At 51.7% G+C, this 20424-nt stretch overlaps 1 protein-coding gene across 2 annotated transcripts in view; it reads right to left on the reverse strand.

The window, feature by feature from the left end:
• Positions 1-20424, reverse strand: part of CSMD2 (CUB and Sushi multiple domains 2) — a 483560-nt gene that overhangs the window by 226219 nt on the left and 236917 nt on the right. For both annotated transcript variants that reach the window (XM_087820831.1, XM_087820830.1), the window contains exons 6-9: positions 19147-19259; positions 6169-6246; positions 994-1081; positions 217-341 (exon numbers count right to left, since the gene is read on the reverse strand). In XM_087820831.1, coding sequence (XP_087676957.1) covers positions 217-341; positions 994-1081; positions 6169-6246; positions 19147-19259 — 404 coding nt within the window. The remainder of the gene's footprint in view (positions 1-216; positions 342-993; positions 1082-6168; positions 6247-19146; positions 19260-20424) is intronic.

Consider the following 20424-nt stretch of genomic DNA (forward strand, 5'->3'; position numbering starts at 1 on the left):
TCTCCTCACCCCAGTACAGACCTTGACGTAGAGAAGGTGCTAAGTAAATGTAAGTGGATCAGTAAATGAATGCAGACTCTGAGGCCTGGGGGGCAGCGAGAGTGGGGCGAGCCAGCCTGGATGAGAGCACAGACCTCAGGCTCTCGGAGCTGGGCTCTGTCCTCCAGGCTCGGCCCAGCTTCCTGGCCAGTGTCACTTTCCCAGGGCCCCCCTCACCTCGGCAGACCGGCCTGTGGTCGCTCCAGGCTGCAAACATGTCGCTCACTTTCATACAGGTGATCCGCTTGGATCCTTGCAGGTCATAGCCCTCGTTGCAGGTGAACTGGACACTGGATCCTAACCTGGGAGACAAAGTATGTCTGTGAGCTCAATCCCTGGGCTCTCCAGGCCCACCCTGAGTGTATCCTGCTTCCACAAAGTATCACACCAACCTTATTTCCCCTCTGGTCCTTGATCTCTACAATTTTATCACTTAAAATCTCCATTTTTTTTTTTTTTTTACCATTGAATACTTTTAGGATTAAGTTAAAAGGTGACTTTGTGAGCAAAACAGCAGTCCTCTAAGTATCGATTAGGACAGCTAAGAGTGGGTGGATGATACACAAAACTTTAATAAAAATGGAGTTATGGGAAGAGGCCTTGATAGAAACTTTGAGAAATGCACCATCCTGGGGCCCTGGGGTCTCCCTAGAGGCATGAGCTGCATGCTGGCCTGTCATTCCTGATGACAGCAGTCTTCTGTACCCTAGGTGTAGGTTTGCTGGGTGACACTGGCGGTCCACAGCTCTCCCCTTCCCCTTAAGGAATGGGCACCATTCCCAGAACTGGACTGGGAAAGAAGGTCAAGGCCACAGCTCTTCTCCAGAAAGCGTCTATTCCTGTACCCACACCGTCCTCTGTACTCTACCTTCAGGAAGTTAGGCCAGCCCTTTCTTCCCCCCTGCAGCCCATCCCACCCTTCTGACAATCAGAAGGTCCCCAAACAGATCTTACCTGAAATCCGAGCCTAGTCTTTTGCCCCTTTCAGGTATGCCAGGGTCTGGACACATATTATGCCCTTGGGACACACCAATCTGAGTTACTACAAGGCAAAAAACAGCACATACAGAGATGGGTAACCACAGGAAGCACCAGCCGGGCAGCGTCTTGAGGGGGAGGTGGACTGGGAGACACAATGAGGCCCTATACCGGTGGGGCTGCTGGGGGCCACTGGGCTTGGGTTTCCTGAGTGTGTAAGGTGAGGAGCTGCTTTTGACAAATTCCTTTGTGAGCAAAGTCCAAGTGAAATTCATCAAGAGCATGTGGGCTCAGAGGCAGGCACCCCAACCCAACAGCCACCCCGTTCCCTTGGCACGCACCAGTGGCCAGAGGTGGATGGCCCTCAGCCCCCAGTGACCTCCTGACCCTGAGCTTCAGATCTGGGGATGGCAACTCTAGATGAGATGAGCCCCTGCAACCTCAGCCCCAAATGGAAAAATGACTTAAAGAAAGTTAAATAAAAGGTGGATGCGTGATCAGAAACTGTAAAGAATGTAGGAGAAAGCTGCAGTCTGAAGTTCAAAGCAGGCACTTTAGCTCAAACAAAGATATTTCTACTGAGGAACCTCTTCCCATCAGACAGTTCTCAAGCCTGAGTGAGCAGTAACCAGAGCACCCCCACCCCTGCTGCCCGAGCCTCCGGCTAAGGGCACTGAGCAGAGATGGCCCTGAGCAGAGATGGCCCCTGCAGAGATTCTGGCAGGCGGCTGAGGCTCTCAGTTGTGCAAACACCAGAGTCCTGTTGACAAAGCCCATGTGCACAGTCGTCTGGGCTAAAAGAGAAGCTTGATCAATCAGAGGGTGGCGGACACACTCAAAGTTCGCTGTCCCTCGTTCCCAGTGGGGAGGGAGGAAACCCTCTGGCCCCTGCCAGTTCATTGTTCTAGGGATGCTCATACTCATGAGGCTGGAACCCCTTCACACCCCTGGATATCTGGCTTTGGGGGTGACCAGGAGGCAGATGGCTCGGCCAGAGGAGTTCCATTCAAGGCCTCCCCAGTCACAGGATCCCGACAGTACCCTTGAGACCAGGGACAACTGGACGACTGGAAGTCTGGAGCAACGTTCCCTGAGTTGGCCCATTTTTGTCCTACATATTCAAGGCCCCATAATATGAGCAACGTGCTCCATCACACATTCACTCACCCACTCACTCATTCTCACACATGAGCATACAAACGGCATTAACTGAGCACCTACTGTGTACACGGCCCTATTTTAAGTACCATGGGAGATGTCAATGTCAGATATAAGATATGATCTGTCCTCAAGGAGCTCTCAGTCCAGTGAAGACATGAAACACGGAAACTAACTGTGAAACCACGTGGAGCATTGATAAAAGATGCAGCTACACGGAGATTCAGAGGGAGGGCCCATCTTGTATTGCTGTGAGAAGCAAGAAAGGCTGCTGCGCAGAGGAGGTGGCATTGAACAGGGACCTTCTGAGATAGGAGGATTTGGATACATAATGACAGAGGAATGGCAGTTCAGGCAGGCAGGCAGGCATGGGGAGAGGGGTAGAAATGTGGAAACGGAACTGGGTTGCCCCGGGTTGCCAGAATAGGAGGAAGAGTGATGAGTGACACGAATGAGTGAAAGGTGAGATTCCAGAGGTCAGACTTTTAAGGGGTTTGAGTCTGATCCTGAAAATGACTGGAGCCACTGGAGAGTCCTGAGTGGGGGCAGGGAAGATCTGGATTGCTCATGGGGTGGCCAGTTACTGCAACATGACTTAGGAAGTTGTGTGACTGTCCAGATAAAGGGCAACAAGAGCCTGGTATGGGGACGGACATGAAGTAGTGGGAATGGACATGGCAAAGAGAGAATCACCGGGCTCATGGAAGACTAGGGTGTGGGGGCAGGGAGCAGGGGGTTTCTTAGCTAAAGCACCTGTGAGCAGCTGCATTTTACACTCACTGAGGCTGAGCTCATGTCTACAGTTAGAAGCCTGGTGTATACCCTGTTCAAATCCCCGGCTACCCCAGGGTGTGCCTGGTTAAGGGACCTGGGGGTTTGGACAGACTATACCCTCAAGCCGGACTCCTGGTATCCTCGTGGTTGTGTGGCAGTGCCCCTTGGGTAGTCTCCCTTTCTTTAACGTTCCACATGGCCAGGTTACATCCAGCCACTGCCACTGGACTCCAGTCCCCTACTCCCCTCCCCTTCCTTGCCAAGCCTCTACTTCCAGAGCTTTCACATCCGAAACTTAGCAACGTCCCCATTCCCACCAGCCCAGGACCCTCAAGGCTGGGATGATAAGATGGAAGTGCCGTCTCCACACGCAGAGCAAGCTCCTGCCTCCTGGAGCCTCAGTGTCTTGCAAGCAATGGGGAGGAAGGAGAAACCTGGGGCCTCCAGGATTCCCAGGGGGATGGGAAGGAGAGAGGAGACTCTGTTCTAAGAAGAGGAGGTCAGTCCTGAGCTGTATGTGTGGTTGATCTGCTGTAAGCCAGCCTCATGTGGTCCATTTCTCCTGAGGACTTCTCAGCAAAGCTCCCACCTTCTTTAGGCCCTGCCCATTGACCACACCCATCCAGAGTCCCTGTCAAGCAACCGAACTGGAACCACACAGCCACCTGGTAGCACGTTAACAACAGACACAGTGTCCTGCCCCCTTAGTCAGTACTGACGCCACGCAGCAAGCTGACAGTGCAGGCCAGCAGATGAAGATGCTATGGACCAGAGAGGAGAGACCATGGCACAGCCCACCCACTGACCCACATCCCCTGACACATGGAGCACACCGGCTGCCTCCCCTTTAATCAGCCAGCTGAAGTAAGGCCCAGTCACCGTCCAGGAAGTTACAAGCCCAGCAGGCGACACAGCCCCATGTGGACTTGAAGGCTCCCCTGGCAACAAGCAAACTGAAGTTGCAGGGAGAAGTTTACTGCCTGAATTACAGAGGCAAGAGGCTTCTTCCCTTTCTTTATCAAATTCCAACCTCCCCTGTCTAATCAAAACCAGACACTTGTATTTGCAGCATTAATTTGCTGTTGGCTACAGCGGGGAGACAGGAAAGGGAAGGTGACCCTTGCCCCTACCCCACGAGTAACCCTATGGTGAGGAAGAAGCTGAACCGTGCTCTGAAAGGCGATACCTTCTACCCAAAGTGAAGGGAGGCATGGAAACGTGGGTGGTCAGAACCGATGGCTGGGGATCCATGGTACCCACAGACTGTCTGATAAAGGCAGCCAGGAGGGTTCAGGATATGTAAGTGGGGGACACTCCTCCTCTGAAGTTCAGGACATCTGTCCATAGGAAATTTGGGCAGAACGCAAAGGGCCAGCTACTTGCAGACACTGGGTTACCTGCCTCGGAGGCAGCGTGAGTCACACACCCGTCCCTCTCCAAGGAAACCTCAGAACAAAGACCTGTACCTTGTTATAAAGAGATTTTCTTTTCCAAAATATGTTTGCATTATTTCATTAAACTAAGGTTCATTCATCTTTCCAAGGGAGTTCTGGGCACCCTGAGTATCTGATGAAAACCACGGGACCTCCTTCCCACAAAATGCACCCACAGCATCACGTGTAATTGTTGGACAGTTCATGGGCCTCTGAAGTCCTAGGTCAAGAAGGCCCATCTTGGCATCCCTGCGAAGAAGAGAGGGTAAGGCTTTGTATCCCCATTTTACAGATGTGGACACCGAGACAGTAGTGCCTGGGGTAACACAGTTACCTGAAGACACATTGGGATAAAAACTTGTTCTCCCAAATCTGGGCCATTTCCTTAAAGTTTGCCTGTGGCTCCAGGGAAAACTCTGAAATTAAATCATGCCTGCCTCAGTTCACCTGGTCTCCTGTGGCTACAGAAAAGAAGAGCCTGGGAGGGCAAAGACCACGGTTCGAGCCCTCTCTGCAGACTCCTGACCTACCCCTCGGCTCTCCTTGCTCCCTGCTTCTTTCCCTAGTCCCTAGTCAAGCACAGATGTAGGGCTTCCTGGTTGTTCTCTGCCATCCAGCCCCTTGGGGTGCAGTGACCAGAGATGACAGTCCCCAGAGATGGGGAGCGGTGCCCTTTCTTGACTGGAGGACTTGAAAGACGGAACTGCCTCTCCCCCTGCCCCGTTCCCGCTCCACTCAGCACAGAGCCTGGAACCTTTGGTGGTGGCTCTCTGTCTCTCTCAGGAAGCACTGCTAGCACCTCGAGCGGAGAGAGCATGTGGAGGTGAGGTGGGAGGAGAGGGTCAGCGGGCAGAAGGGAAACAGAAAGAGGAGAAAGCAGAGGGTGAAGGAGGGAGGCGAAGGTGGAGGCAGAGCCCGAAGTATGTGAGACGCAGAGGGCGGAGGACGGAAGGGCAGGAGACAGCAGGCCAGAGGGCCAGTCATTTGGGGACCACGGAAGACTCCCCACACTCACCTCCAGAGTGAAAGCAGAGGGATTCTAGGGAAAATCTCCTCTGCTTTCAAGACCAGCCTTCCAGGGTGGCCCCTGAACCTTCCCAAACCCTGTCCTGTGCTCTAGCCCCACAGCACGGGTTCCAATTAGGCGTTTCTGGGTGACATTCCAGCCCACCCCCCAGCATCGGGTGTCCTCCTTTAAACCTTTCAGACACCAAAAGCAGGAACATGTTCCGCAGACATAATTGTCCCCGTGCCCACGCAGAGAGCCCGGCACTGCCCCATTGGCGCGAGAGGCCAGGCCCCACCCTCTAGTCCACTCTTCGCCCAGCCAAGTCCAGGGGCCGTGGTGGGGGTTACTCGGCATTTCCCTCTCTCCCCTCCCCAGTCTTGCCTTGGGAGCTGGAATTGGGGCCCTGCGGCCTCCAAGGTCCCAGCTGGAGGTTACTGACCCCTAGAGGAGGAGCCCGAAAAAGGACTGTCTTAGCAGGTGGAAGTGATTCAAAAGGAAAAATAAAGAGAGAAATGGAGCAGTAATGACTCCCTGGACTGCAGTTAGAAGGGAAGTGAGGGAGAAAGAGCAGCAAGGGGGGGAGGGGGAGGCCAAGGCCAGGCCATCGGGCTGCTCGTTGGCCACCAGGTCAGTGTGTCCACGCGCAGAGCCCAGGATGGAGGGAGGCAGGATGGAAGGAAAACCATTCCAGCATCGTCTGGCTCCCCTGCGGTCATAGCACCGGCAGGTTGAGGTCAAGCAAGAGGCCCGGCGGGGGGCCAGTGGGCAGACACTTACACACAGATGTCTTCTGGCTATTGTCTTTGCTGGGCATCAGCTTCACACCTCGAGACTTCAACTCGATTTGTTTCTTGACTAGAGAGGAAGTAAGAGGGAAAGCAGTTTAAGTCATTGTCTGTGACTGGATGGGGTCCCTCTAGACTGACCCCTCTCTTGGCCTGGGACATTCCGTGGTGGGTCAACGCCAGAAGCCCCTCTGGGTAAGGATATACCTAGGGTAGCGTTCAAGTGCAGCAGGCACTTGAGCTGCTATCAGATTGGTCCTCTGAGGGAGGCAGACAAGGTGACCTCCTGTCCTCATGGAGCCCCGCCTGTCTGCCCTCCTGCAGATTCAGCCCTGACCTGGTGTGTTAGGTTGGATTATGGCCTCAAATTGTCATCCTCCCTGAATGCACACCCTTGGCAAGGTGACTGTATTCTCCTTCCCATGAAAGAGGCAGAATATATTTCCTCCCCGCTTGACTTTGGGCAGTGGAATTTTGGAGTCCTTGACATGTCCAAAGGCTTGAAAAGGGCCTGTCAGACCGTTTTGCCCCTGTACATCTCTGCCATCATTGGGAGGAGAAAGACATGGCTGGTCCCAGAAGGATGAGGAACCTGTGGAGCCAATCAGTGCAGCCTACACCAGCCGGCCTACTGTGGGCAGGAGAAGCTGGGTCCTGGCAGCCTTTGGGGAACGGTGCCTGGCTCAGGTGCTGGCCTGATGGATTGAACTGGGTTTTCATCCAATCACTGAGTCCAGTCTACAGCTTTTCAGGACTCTGCCAAATAATATAGCAAGGGTACGACAGCTTGAACTCCACAATTCCAAAGGCCACTCCTCTGAATCCATCCACCTTCTTGGGTCTGACTACCCCAGTTCCCCAGGGCACTTTATTGGCCTCAAAGGGCTTCATCCTGTCTCTGGTTATATGGCTTGGGGGTATCTATCTAATTCCAGACCCCTGTGGCACCTCACAGCTGGCCCTTGCAGGGTGACTTAGCCTCACTCAGACTGATACCCAGCCATGGTAGCAACACCTGTGACCAGGCACTTCCTCTGTGCCAGGCTCTGGGCAACATGCCTTATAAGTTCTTTATTTAGATCAGTATCCTTGACTCCCTTCTTTCCTTCCACCCACACCTGCTGCATCAGCAAATCCTTCCACATACATCCAAATGCAATTTCCATGTCTATTACCCTGGTCCAACTCTCTACTGCTTCTCTCCCTTGTTGCCATGGCCTCCCATCTTCCCTCCTTGCCCTTGTTATAATCTGTTCTCAACACAGGAGCCAAAGGGATCCTTTTAAAACATAAGTGAGACTGTATTACATCTCTGCTCAGAACTCTTCAGCAGCAACCCATGTCTCCTAGAGTGAAAGCCAATGTCCTTAAAATGGCCTGCACAGACCGATCTGCCCTCCCCATGACCTCAGTCACTCTCCTCCAGCCAAGGGCCTCCCTGTTGTTCGACAATATGCCAGGCATGTTCCTGCCTCCACCTGCCAGCTCCCTAGAATGCTCTCCCCCTGGAAATCTTCATGACTCGCTCTTTTTTCCCTTCAAGTATTTGTGCAAACACGGCTTCCTCATGGACACCTTCTCTGACCGCTCCATTTGAAACTGCCCTCCAACCCAGCTCTCCTTCCCCTTCCCCACTTTATTTGCCTAACTTTCTCACATGCTGTATCACTTACTTAGTTTGGTCGCCTGCATTGCAATGTAAGCTCCACGAAGTCAGGGATTTGGGGCTATTTTGTTCACTGCTATATCCTCAATGCCTAGAATAGTGCCCAGCACACAGTGGGCCCTCAATGGTCATTTCATTTAATCCTATACACTCAACAACCTTGACCAGTAGTTATTATCCCTACTTAACGGATAATAAAATCAGGGTTCAAGGCAGCTAAAATGATTTGCTGTAGGTCCCAGAGGCAGGAATTGGCTGAACCTCAGCATCTTTCCTTGTGATCTGCCCCCAAAGCAGTCCCAGGGACACTGCCCACCTTCTCAGCATCTTTCCCCTCTTGGCGCAGGCCCTGAAACCTGAGGTACTCGCTCTGCACTGGCAGTGACAAGCCAATCCTGAAACTAAGCCCGCAGTGACCAGGTGCATCGGGGGGCCATCTCCCAGTACCCCCGGCCCACCCTGCTCTGCCTACATCAAAAAGCTCCCCAAGGACTTGTGGCTGCCAAGCTGCTGTGGAAGCTGAATGCCTGAAAGAATTCAGTTACTACCACAGAGTCCCCACTATCCACTCAAACCCTTTTTACAAATGTGCATTACTCTCCGTGTGTATCCAGCAGGAAAATTTCCAATGAACACCAACATGGACCATTATTAAGCAGAGGGTGTTAGTGGGGGAGCATGCATTATTCAAGGCTAGCTAATAGAGTGCGGCAGGGGAAAATTCCTCTGATTGGATCATCCCAAGAGAGCAAGAGTGGTCCCCGGGCTGTGAGAACAATTGGAGCCCTTTCCCCTGAGGCCCAGCATTGGGCAGGGGTGGGGAAAGGGGTCTGTCACCCAGTGCGGCCCATGTGAGGTCTGGTCTGTGGAGGTGATTCAGGGCACCGAGCCAAGAAGGAGGTGAGTCAGTTTTCCCAATCCCTTTGTTTCAGGTTGAAGTGTCCACTGGAGAAGGGGGACGGGGAGGGGGGCCAGTGCACCATGGATGCTATTCCCAGGGCAGATGCTGCTTGGGGTTTCCTGGAGCTGCTGGAGGGGCACTGTGAGGTGCAGGTGGACATGAGGGGGTGGGTGAGAGGGAGCCCTACTTCCCCTCGTCTCGAGGTTACATTACGAAGAGGGTCCTGCTCTCCGCCCCTCTTGGGACCCCAGAAAGAATCCTTCCAATTTCTGTGTCCCTCCTGTCTACTCACCCTCCCCAAGAAGGACTGGCATATACACACACTCATGTCCACAACCAGCACAACCGCGAGAACACACCTGTGCACTGTGTACACGTGCCTATCGCTACTCACATACAAAATGTAACTCGCACATACACAGGCTTCCGCACTGTACGCGAACACAGGCAGGGCTCCCCAGAGGAGAGTGCTGGCTTTAACTGGTTGATGGAAATCTTACCAGGTACATCCATCTCCTCCGAATGATAATGACTACAGGAGACTGCCAGGCTGCTCCATTCATCCTTTATATTCTGGTTAATTACAAGACATTTCCCCGCTGCTGTAAAGGTTAGCGGGACACATGGCACACATTTAGCTGGAAGAATCCAGCAATACAAATGCCTCCGCAGTCTGCAGCATGAGTTATTGGGCTGGGCTAGCAGGAGACGGGGGCCTGTTAGTGGAGAGGAGAGGGAGGTCTGACCTGTCTCCAAGGCTCTGGGAATCGTGCGTGGTGGGACCTGCAGCTTCTGCCCTTCCCAGTGGATTCAGGCTGCCCTCCACAAGGGTGATCCTGCTCTAACCTGGGTCATCCCCTCGCTCCACCACTGGGCTGTCCTGCTGACTGGAGCATCCCTTGGCTTCTCCCCACACCTATTCCTTCACTGAATCCAATTCGATCAACCTCAAAAAAAATTTTTTCCTATGTGTCCCTTCTTTCAATGTTCTAAGCCACTCCTGCCCTAAACTCATCTTTTTTTGCTTGGATTTTGTTCACTGATTCACTCTCTAGCCCAACTTTAAAAACGTTGCAGAGCGTGATTGTCTAAAAACTGAAATCTGATCTCCCCTTTGAGAACATGTTGGATGTGCCTCCTGCACATTCTGTCCCTCCCTTGTCACAGAGGGCCTGCCTTGCAGCCTGGCCACCAGCCCTATGGAAATGCTTTCATTACCCACAGTCCTTCGCTAGACAAAGCCAAGGTCTAGCACACTGGCTCCTCATCTCACTCAGGTTTGTGCCACAGATGTAAAATTCAGTGCAGATGCCTAGGACCTAATGCTTCCAGGCTCAGACCTTCTAGCAGACACTGAGGCCCTTGCCGTGGAGAACAGCGGTGGTAAGAACAGTGGTCATGAAACAGAGCCGGGAAGCCTGAAAGCAACTAAAGATGAGGGTCAGTTGACTTACAGGATAAATATAAAACAATCACTCCAGATCTGACCAGGATGCTGCCAGCACATGAATGAAGAGGCTGCGGTGGCACCACCACCGCTATGCACTGGAACGTTCGATGGCCAGGGAAAGCTTCAAGATGAGCAAAAGTGTTCACCCAGGGGAAAGCAGGAAAGGTGTGATGCTGCATGTCCATACTGTAACCATGAATTTAGGAAGCCTCCTAAACCCATTAGAACCCCTGAAGAGATTGCTCACTTTGCCACAATTTCTGCAAATGGAGACAGAGAAATCAGCAACATCATTTCTGATGGAATCACAAAGATTTGAAGAGTGTCCTTGCATCATAGGGCAGAAAAACATTGAATGATGAATTAGGAGTTGAAGGCACAGAATTCAACTAAGATCCCACAACCCCCCTAGTTGAATAGTCCATAAAAAGTTCAGTAAGGGGAAGTTCGGGATACTTATGAGTTCCAGAAATTGCCAAGGAACAATGCAAGGCTGTGGCTGTAATTGCTGAAGATGCGCTCAGTCTCTCACTTTGAATGGGATAAATGTTGGCTTTCTGGTTACTGTGGTCCAAGCTCCAGGTTCCAGTGTCACAGAAGGAACAAAAAAGCTGGCTCTACTGATGGTGTGGGGTTTGGAAATGATAGCCGGGTTCTAAATCTTTAAGATGTTTTGCTTTATGACTTAGAAAAAGTTGGAGAGGTTACTGTGATGCAAGATGATGCCACGTTCTTGCAAGGAAGAGGTGATAAGATTCAAGTTGAGAAACATATTCAAGAAACCACTGAGCAGTTAGAACGTTAAGACGACTGATAGTGACAAAAAAACAACTAAATGAACATCTGGTGAAACTTCAGACAGTCATTGTGTGGAAGACTGCGGGGACAAATGACGCAGAGGAGGGTGAAAAGGAAGAGTCACAGGCTCACTGGCTGCTACGGGAGCTGCTGTGGAAAAGGCCTTGTCTGGGTGCCCTGCCTTGGCACACGGTCTGGGTGCCCTGCCTTGGTGCATGGTCTGGGCACCCCGCCTTGGCGCACGGTATGGGCGCTCCTGCCTTGGTGCATGGTCTGGGTGCTCCGCCTTGGTGCACGTTCTGGGCGCCCCGCCTTGGTGCACGGTCTGGGCGCTTCTGCCTTGGCGCATGGTCTAAGTGCCCTGACTTGGTGCATGGTCTGGGTGCTCTGCCTTAGTGCACTCCAGGGTTGGATTCACTGCTCTAGCTAATGAAAAGCAAAACATTGGTGTGGAAATCATTAAAAGATCACTCCACATTCTGACAGTGACCACTGCTAAGAATGCAGGTGTTGAAGGATTATTGACAGGAAATTTATGCAAAGTTCCTCAGTAGCAGGTTATGCAACATGCTGGGTGGTTTTTTTGAACAGGGTGGAAAAATGAGCCATCAACCCAGCTTAGGAGGTAAGAAGTGCCATCTTGGATGCTGCTGGTGTGACTTCTTGGTTAACCACAGCAAAACTCATGGCTACCAGAGTTCCTAAAGAAGAGAAGGCCCCTGGCCTGGTAGATGGGAGGCAGCGTGGGAGTGGACTGCTCTAATTTCTAGAATAGTGCTTTGCCATTAAAAATGGACTGTACAGTGGTCTTCACAAACATCTTCTGAGAAGTTAGTGGAGAAAAGGACTGAAAGGAAGATGTTTCAGGGAGTCACTGTGGCCATCAGTTATTGGTTTCAGTTGCCTTTGCAGTGCTGTTTCCCCTCTTCTCCTCTTGGCTACCTCTTGTCGGTCAAGGCCTCACCCAAAGGTTATCTGCTCTCTGGGGCTGTGTCTACATCTCAGGGAGAAGTCAATGCCCTCTTAAGACTGCATGCAGACCACTGAAACCCTTAATGCAACGCAACATCCTGTCTGGTTCTCCTACCAATTTGTCCCATGAACTCCTATGTCTGTATCCTGTGACTAACACAGAGCCAGGCACACAGAAGGTTTCTGGTCATAGTCTGATGACCAAATGGATGAATGTTCAACTTTTAGAAGAGTATGTGTCTTGAGTTCATTTCCTGGCAAAAGAAATGGGTTTACTCACTGGTGAGGTGAGGAGTGCCACATTCTGTGTCCACGCTCACTTTTCAGTTCAGGCTCGCTCTTGACTGAATTCAGAAGCCTGGCTTTGTGGGCTCCTGAGCTAGGCAGCAACAACCCCAGCAATTTGTGCAAAGGTCCCTGGAGACCCAGAACCTGGAAATAAGGCTGGCAAGAATTTGGCAACTCAGCAGGCTAACAAAAGAGGACAAGAGTCAGCTTGGACCACGGGATGCCTGAGGCACACTCTGCTCTAGTCCAGACTGCGGATCAGTCACAAGCAAGAGCACACAGGTTCAAGTGAAAAACAGAAGCTTCAGCTTGTTTCTATAAACAGTCTCGAGCAGCTCAGCAAATGCAAACTGTTTGCAAGTGGAAAAGTTTATTCTGCAGACAATTGTTTACAGGAATTACAGAAAGCTGAGGAGCCAATGGCTTTCACTGTAGAATATCTTCCATCTCCTGGTCACCAGCGTTGAATTGACAAGAGACACAGAGAGAGGGACAGCAGGGCCAGGCTAGGATTTGGCTGAAGGGAGGGACTTCAGGTCAGAGCGGCAGACAAAGGAAACATCTCCAAGGAGGAGCCAGAGTCACCAGCTTACTCTTATTGCACATGGTTTCCCCATAAAACAGGGAGTCAAGATGACTGGTGGGGCTGAGGCTTCAAGGTCCCATTTCCCTTGCATGTGACATGTCCCAGATATTTCACCAGGACCTCTTAATTCCCAGTAGCCCCATGGGGTGAATATTATTCTCTCTCTATGGGGAGGATGGTGATGGCGAGGGGTGCTGTTCTCCCCGCCAGGAAAGTCCCTCTCTAGTGATCACTCGCCACTGGGGGCATTTAAGAAAAGTTCTTCTCATGCTGATTCCTTACAGTCTTGAAAAAAACAAGAAAGCAACGAACTCTGAGAAGGACTGGAAATGTTCCTGGAGGCAGAGGAGAGGATTACACAGCCTCCGTGGTCTTTCAGAAGTGGAAGGAAACTTATGGACCTTCAAGTCCTGTGGTTCCCAAGGTGAGACACAGGAACTGTCATTTTAACACTCTTTAGGTAAACACCTGCTACACAAAGCAGATCAACGAGGAAGTGGTTGAAGTTGAGGTGGAAACCTGGAGTCCCACCCATTCTGCCCCTATCAGAACAGCTGCTGGGAGAACCCCTTGGCCTCCAAGGGACCCACTCTGAAAACCCACTCTTTTGGCCCCCTCCTCTCACGTTATACACATGGGGAGGACTCCTGCTCTAAGAGAGGACTGGTGGCCCCAGCCTCTATTTTGCCTTGAACCTTCCGCATCTCTCTCTACCCCAAGTCCTTCTTCTCTGAGTTATAGACTGGCAGAGGAGCCAACTACCTACCAGGGAGTCCCTCAACCCCTGATATCCCAATACGACCCAAGAATGTGTCCCAAGCAAAATTCATCCCCCATCTGCCTCTGCCCAAGATCCTCCTGGTTAATATGATCATTTTCACTCACTCAAGCCAGGGACCTAAGATTCATCCCTGACCCCTCCACCTCCTTCCCCATCCCCTCTTGCTCCCAAACCGAACTAGTCAGGAGTCCAGCGTGGTGCACCGCGGGAAGGGCTCATCTGCTCTGTCTCGTCCTGTCCGTCTCCGCTGCTTCGGCCTACCCCTGGTCCACGTCACCTAATCTCAAAGTCTCCTCACTGGGCCCCCTGTTTTCATTCTACAGCAGCCCAAGAGCTTTGTAAAATGGAGACGTGATCCGATCTCCCCTCTTGTTAAAACCTCTGAACACCTCTCACCACCCGTGGGATCCAGCCCAGCTTTACTGCAGCTTCGCACAACGTAAGCCCTACCTGACCTTCTGCCTCAGGCCTCGCTGCCCCTCGCTGCTCACCTCTGCTCTAGGCTGCGGACTTTGTTCTGACCCAGTAAATGTTTTCTGTAAAAGGCCTGGAAGTAGATATATTAGGCTGTGGGCCATCCGTCTGGGCTGCAAACTGCTCAGCTCAGCCCAGGTAGCGCTAAAGCAGCCAGAGACAATTCATAAATCAGTGAGCGAAGCCACGCTCCAATAAGCCTGTATTTATGGTCACTGAAATTTACATTTTATACAATTTTCACATGTCATGAAATCTTCTCCTTTTGCTTTTTGTCTTCAACTGTTTAAAAATGTAAAACCTATTCTTAGCTAGATGGCAGAGGGCTGCATCTGGCCTGCGGGCTGCGGTTTGCCCATCTCTGCTCTGGAGACATGATTATTTTCTCGACTGAGCACTTTCATGCCTTCGTGCCTTCACTCTACCTGTAATGATCTTTCTATTGTCTGTCTGGCATCATTTTGAGACCCATGTTGAAGTCATTGCCACTTTTTTGTGGGATTTTGTGTGTGTGTGTGTATGGCTTTTCTTAAGTGCTTCCTGCAAAACTAATTACTCCTTTATCTCTGGTCCTAGGCCTTTAAGGGGCCTCAATTATAGCTCTTCTCATGCTGCACAGAAGTTATAGACGGGCGTCTGCTCTTCTCTTCACTTAACCTGCTCTGCTGGAGGGCAGACATTGGTCTGCCTGTGTTCATCATCTTTCTATGCTGTCACGTGGTAGGGTCACATAGCAAATGCTTGTTAAATTACATACCACTGCCCACCTTCCAACAGGCAGCTGGAGGCAGCGCCAGGCTGGAACTCAGATCCTCTGATACCCTGTGGCATTACAACTGTTTATGGCCACGAACAACCCTAAATTCTGATTGGGCGAGATAGGAATGGAATGTGCTATGTTGTAGGTTATTGGTGAATTTATTTTTTGTTTCTCTGGGATACTATACGCATCAATACAATGAGGAGTTGGAAATTAGGAGCTCAGAGATGCCATACATCACTGAGACTCAAATGCCATAACACTGAGCAAAGGTGAAACAGATCCTGCGCTATGATTCCCCAGGTCCACTTTTCAAATGTCTCTGTCCTGTTCTGGTTCCCCGAGGCTGACCTCTGTGGACTGTTAGAGAACAGGGAGCCCACTGGTAAAGCAGGTTAGACTCCCAGGGCACAGATCAGGCCAGAGCAGGGCACGTGGGCCCTTGCTCCTGGCCTCTGGTTGGGTTGGTAGGTGGGAGGCACAACTGATATGAGGGAGGGAGGAGGGAGAGAGCTGGATACTGATTCCTGGGGCTCCCTCCTCCTGCAATGGTTACTGATTCCAGGGGATCCCTCCTGCACTCACTACTCCCTCGCTGGACCCTTTCCCTAGCCTGGTAAAGGGGTGTGTTGTTTAGTCCCTAGGGGCCTCATCTCCCCACGGATTCCTTCAATCCCACCCTGACCTCTGTAACTGGCCCCCCTTCACTAAACCCTCGGTTTAAGCTGTGCAGTGTGCCTTCAGTCTCCTGCTAGACCCCTGGCTGAGACCTGTCTTTGCCGCTCTTTTGGACTGAATCTGCAAGCAGGAACTCTAGATCGGTCTTTGGTAGTTCCCAAGTATTATTCCTTTAGAGCAGTGGTTCTCAATCAGAGGTAACTTTGCACACAGGAGACATTTGGCAATGTCTGCAGACGTTTTGGTTGTCACAACTGTGTGTGTGTATGTGTGTGTGGAGGGGGTGCCACTGGCATCTGGCATCTAGTGGGTAGAGGCCAGGGAGGCTGGAAACACACTACAATGCACAGACAGTTCCCCACAACAGAATTATCCAGGCCACAATGTCAGTAGTGCTGAGGTTGAGCAGCCCTGCGTGACGGAATCACTGATTGAATTACTATATGATTAGTGTATACCCTTTCACTGTGTACATCCAGCCTTGAAAAAGAAGATTCCAGGGAGAATCATTTATTCCCACCATCAGCACACGGCTCTGTAGAGAAGCATGCCGGAGCCAGGTGAACACGGCCATCCGGGTCCCAGTCACCGCTCTGACACACCCGGGACGAGACCTCGAACCAGCCACGCACCCTCTCTGTCACTCTCATCCCTCACCTATTCAATGGGGCTGATGGCAGCGCCTACTTCACATAGCTGCTGTTAGGATCGAATGAAGCAATAAATGCCAAGTGCCTGCAACCGAGGAGGAAAGCCCTTTATAAACACTGACACACTCAAATGTGCAAACCTGTGCTGGGCCGCGGCGAGGGAGACGGGATAAGACGGGGCCAACTTCTAAGAGGCTCATGAGTGAAATAGTTTTCCAGACTGCGAGTTGTTCTCTGCTACAGACTTGTGAAATTCTTTTAGAGGTTGCAACTAACATTAAGAACTGGAGAAGACATTTCCAGGGTGCCTCACGTTGAGTCAGGGTAAATACCACTTAGTGACATTTTCCTTTTGGCTCTACAGATATGTGTGTATACTGGGTTGTGATGGAAAGTGTATTTTTTTTACAGTGGAGTGAGATTAATAAAACAAAGTTTAAAAGCACCAGTCAAATAGGAAAGGTAAGACACCCAAAGCACCGTAAGAGGGGCCCTGTGGTTTTGCAGGAAACTCACGTAGGCCTGCAAAATCAAGCTTCGCCACTTGGAGGCTGTGACCTGTGTGTGTTGGGCTAGTTACACAACCTCTCTGAGCTTCAGCTTCCTCTGCTGAAAAGTGGGAATTAAAAACACACCTGACCCGGCCGGGCGTGGCTCAGCGGTTGAGCGTTGACCTGGGATCCAGGCGATAGGGGTTAAATTCCTGGTCAGGGCACATGCCCGGGTTGCGGGCTTGATCAATGACTCTCTCATCATTGATGTTTCTCTCTCTCCCTCTCCTTTCCTCTCTCAGAAATCAATAAAGATATATTTAAAAAAAACAACGAAAAACCAAAAAACCAAAAAAACACACATCTGCCACTGTGTCGTGGGGAAGCTCAACAGGGGTGATGCGCAGACAGTGCCTAATACGGGCCTGGCACACAGTGGATGTGCAATCCGTGTGTGATCCCAACCCCTAGAGCCTTCCTGGCCTGGGTTCTTACTGCCTATTGTCTGCATCAAACCCTAAGCGATGACCAAGACAAATGGGCCCTGAGTAAATTGAAATATGAGAAACACCCGGCACCTGTTTAATCAGATGAAATGACAACATTCGTCTCTGCTTTTCTATTTTGGATACACATGGAAGAGTCTAGACAGGCGCCTCACCCCCACAGGGGCCCAGCCTCAGTGGGAATGTCTCCAGGAAGGCTCTCGAAGCCAGGCTTTGTGGAACTCCGCAGACTAGGGGGGTTTCTTGTTTATTTTATAAATGTTTCAAAGGTGTACTGCTACCCAAGGCTGAGGAAATGAGGCCACTCACAAAAGGCTCAGCTTTTCGTGGTGATGCTTCTGCCTCCAGTGCTGCTTTTATCTGTTTCCAGTCAGAAAGCCTGGCCGGGGGCGTCGTGGAGGGGCCTCTGCGCTGCCAGAGTCACATCTGGGGTAGGAAGGGTGCTGCACTGTTGTGGCCTGAGCCTCTGAGCCTCTGAGCCTCTGAGGTGGGGCTGAAGTGGGGCTGGGAGGGACAAGGTGCCAAGATCTCCACTAGGAATTAGTGGCTCCCCGCTCAGCACACCCCCAGCAGGGGGCAGTGATTACAGTTCACTTGCACTCTTCTGTCAGGCCCAAGGTGTGGTCATTGCGTGTGTGCTGGTTTATCTCGCTCACTCCCTCAGTTCCTAGTCCTCAGGCCCTCATCACTCAGTCGCTCACTCACTCAGTCCCTCAGTCCCTTGTCACTCAGACCTCAGTCCCTCAGTCACTCACTCGCAGGGTAAGCCTACTCGTCTTTTTGTTCCCCAGAGCCTCCTACAGGACCTGATACTTAATAGGTACGCAATCCAAGTTCATTATTGAATCAATTAGAACCAACATCAATTTGTAATTGGTAACAGTTAAAGACTTAATGAGCAGGTTATGAAGCAAACCACTGGTGTTTAGCTCTGTAAATTGTGTGTACTTCGAATACACTTGAGGTTGAAAAGCAATGTCGTCCCATCCATCCCTTGCAGTTTGCATCCCCTCGGGTGGTGGAGAGCTCCAACCCATTCCTTTCTATCAGTAGTTCTTGGGGTTAGGAAAGTCTTCATGACTGGAGCAGAACTGTGCTCACTTGCAATTTCCACCTGCCATTCCTGGTCTGTTCTCTTGACCTCTTGCCACTGGACAGCTCTTCTCAGATTTGAGCCTCTAAAACACAGTGCTCCCTGAACTATTTTGCCTATGTTTGTAATACACTGTGTTCTGCAGTAAATGAAAGAGAGTTGAAATGTGGCTGTTCTCCCATTTACACTGGGACAGGCTAACCTCTAGTGGTTAAGAGGATGAACTCTAGATTTAAAAGGCAGTTCCGGTGGCCTTGGGAAACTGGCTTAATTTCTCTGTGCCTCAGTTTCCTTGTCCATAAAATGGGAATAATGACAGTATTTACCTTTCAGGGTGATGACCAGGATTAAATGTGATGATGCTTTTCAAGTGTCTAGTACATTAACTGTTATGATTAGCCTGGCCGCAGGGGGGCAGCTTGGCCTACACAATTCGAGAAGTGTCACTTCCTTTGGCAATGGACCACAATGGCAGGTGTAGCGATGCAGATATGCAGATCTCTGGGTCTGTACATAAGAACAGGACCTCAGCCCTGGCTGGTGTGGCTCAGTTGGTTGGAATGTGGTCCTGTACACCAAAAAGCTACGGGTTCGATTCTCAGTCAGGGCACATACCTAGGTTGCAGGTTTGATTCCTGGTAGGGGCGCGTACAGAAGGCAACTGATCGATGTTTCTCTCTCACATTGATGTTTCTCTCTCTCTCTTCCTTACCCAATAAGCATATCCTCAGGTGAGGATTAAAGAATAAAAAAGAACAGGATCTCAGAGGCGAGTGTACCCTGAAGCCACACCAGACCCAGTGTGGAACAGGGTGAGCTCCCCCAGGTGCCCCTCTGCCACCCACTGAGTAAGCATGGCAGCCCTGGCCTGCCTACCTTGGTACTGGGCGCTGAAGCCGCGCTGCCGGTGGTTGCCATCCGAGGTGAAGTGCAGCCGCAGCCAGTTCTTGCTGCTGATGACAGGGGCTGGGAGGCTGGCTCCGGTGAACCTGTGGGACAGGAAGGTGGTAGGGTCAGAGGAACACAGATGGTTGGGATAGGGGAGTGGGTATCCAGGAGTCTCCCCACTTCCCATGCATGCTAGGGCCTCCGCTCAAGCCTGGAGCAAGGAGGGAAGGCTGTGCTGGCCCAGTGTCCTCCAGTAGCCTGGGGCCTGAGCTGCTTGAAGTAGCTCCTCAAGTGGCTGGCCCTTTCCACCACTGGGTGTCCCTGAGATGTCTCCAGGAGGGGGTGGGTCCTTCAGGTCTAGAGCAAAGATCCAGCTTCCCAAGCAGAGGTCTCCCCACCCCCAGGAGAGAGGTCCAGTCCTCCTAGCACAGTGCCCCCAGCAGATATCCTCATCACCCCCAGGAGAGACCCAGACCCCCTAATGCAGGGTCAGCCCCCCTGGAGATGACCAATGTCGGGCTCTCCAGCAGAAGCTAGGGCCCCATCCCCAGGTGGAGAGGTTTGGCTACCCCTGGAACCTCCGAGGAGTCAGGACAAAGGGCTTGGGCAACACTAAAGGGAGTGTGGCCCTTCGCAGGTGTGAGAATCCATTTTGGGGTCACTCACTGAGCCCTGGGTCTCTTCTGGGTCCTCTCCCTGGCCCTGCTGGCTTGCCCCCTCCTCCCTTAGGTTAGCCTCCTCAGGGTCCCAGCCAGATCAGCTCAGTGGGTGGGACACCAGGTCTCCAATTGTCATTGCCCACTGCCCCAGCCTCTTGACCAACTGCTGTCCTGAGCCAACTTCCAGCTCAATCAGATCTTTCCTCCTAGAGTTATTTCCGTGACTCCCCAGCGTCTACACAAGACTGGCCTTGCAAACCTTCCACCCGGCCCTCTCCTTGAATGGCCTCTGCTCAGCGCTGGCCTCTCCACCACACTCGGCCTGAACCCTGACACCCCTCCTAGCTCTGCTGATGCCCCTGCTCCCCGGAAACCCCCTCCATCTTCTCTCCTCTACCTACAGCCTCCTAGCTGCCCAGATGCTCAGTCTTCCCCTCTATTCAGGCACAAGCCCTCGGATGCTTCCCCTCAGCACCTTCACTCTGCTCCAGTCTGCTCCCGCTGCCAGGACTCTCCTTCCATCTCCTAGGTATTCCATGCGTCTCCTGTTCTGTGTCTCTGCCTTTTCTGCCTGGGACATACCCGCACCCCTGCACCACACACGCCA

Source organism: Miniopterus natalensis, chromosome 9 (genome assembly GCF_054644295.1).
Source record: "Miniopterus natalensis isolate mMinNat1 chromosome 9, mMinNat1.hap1, whole genome shotgun sequence".
In the NCBI taxonomy this organism is placed as follows: Eukaryota; Metazoa; Chordata; class Mammalia; order Chiroptera; family Miniopteridae; genus Miniopterus; species Miniopterus natalensis.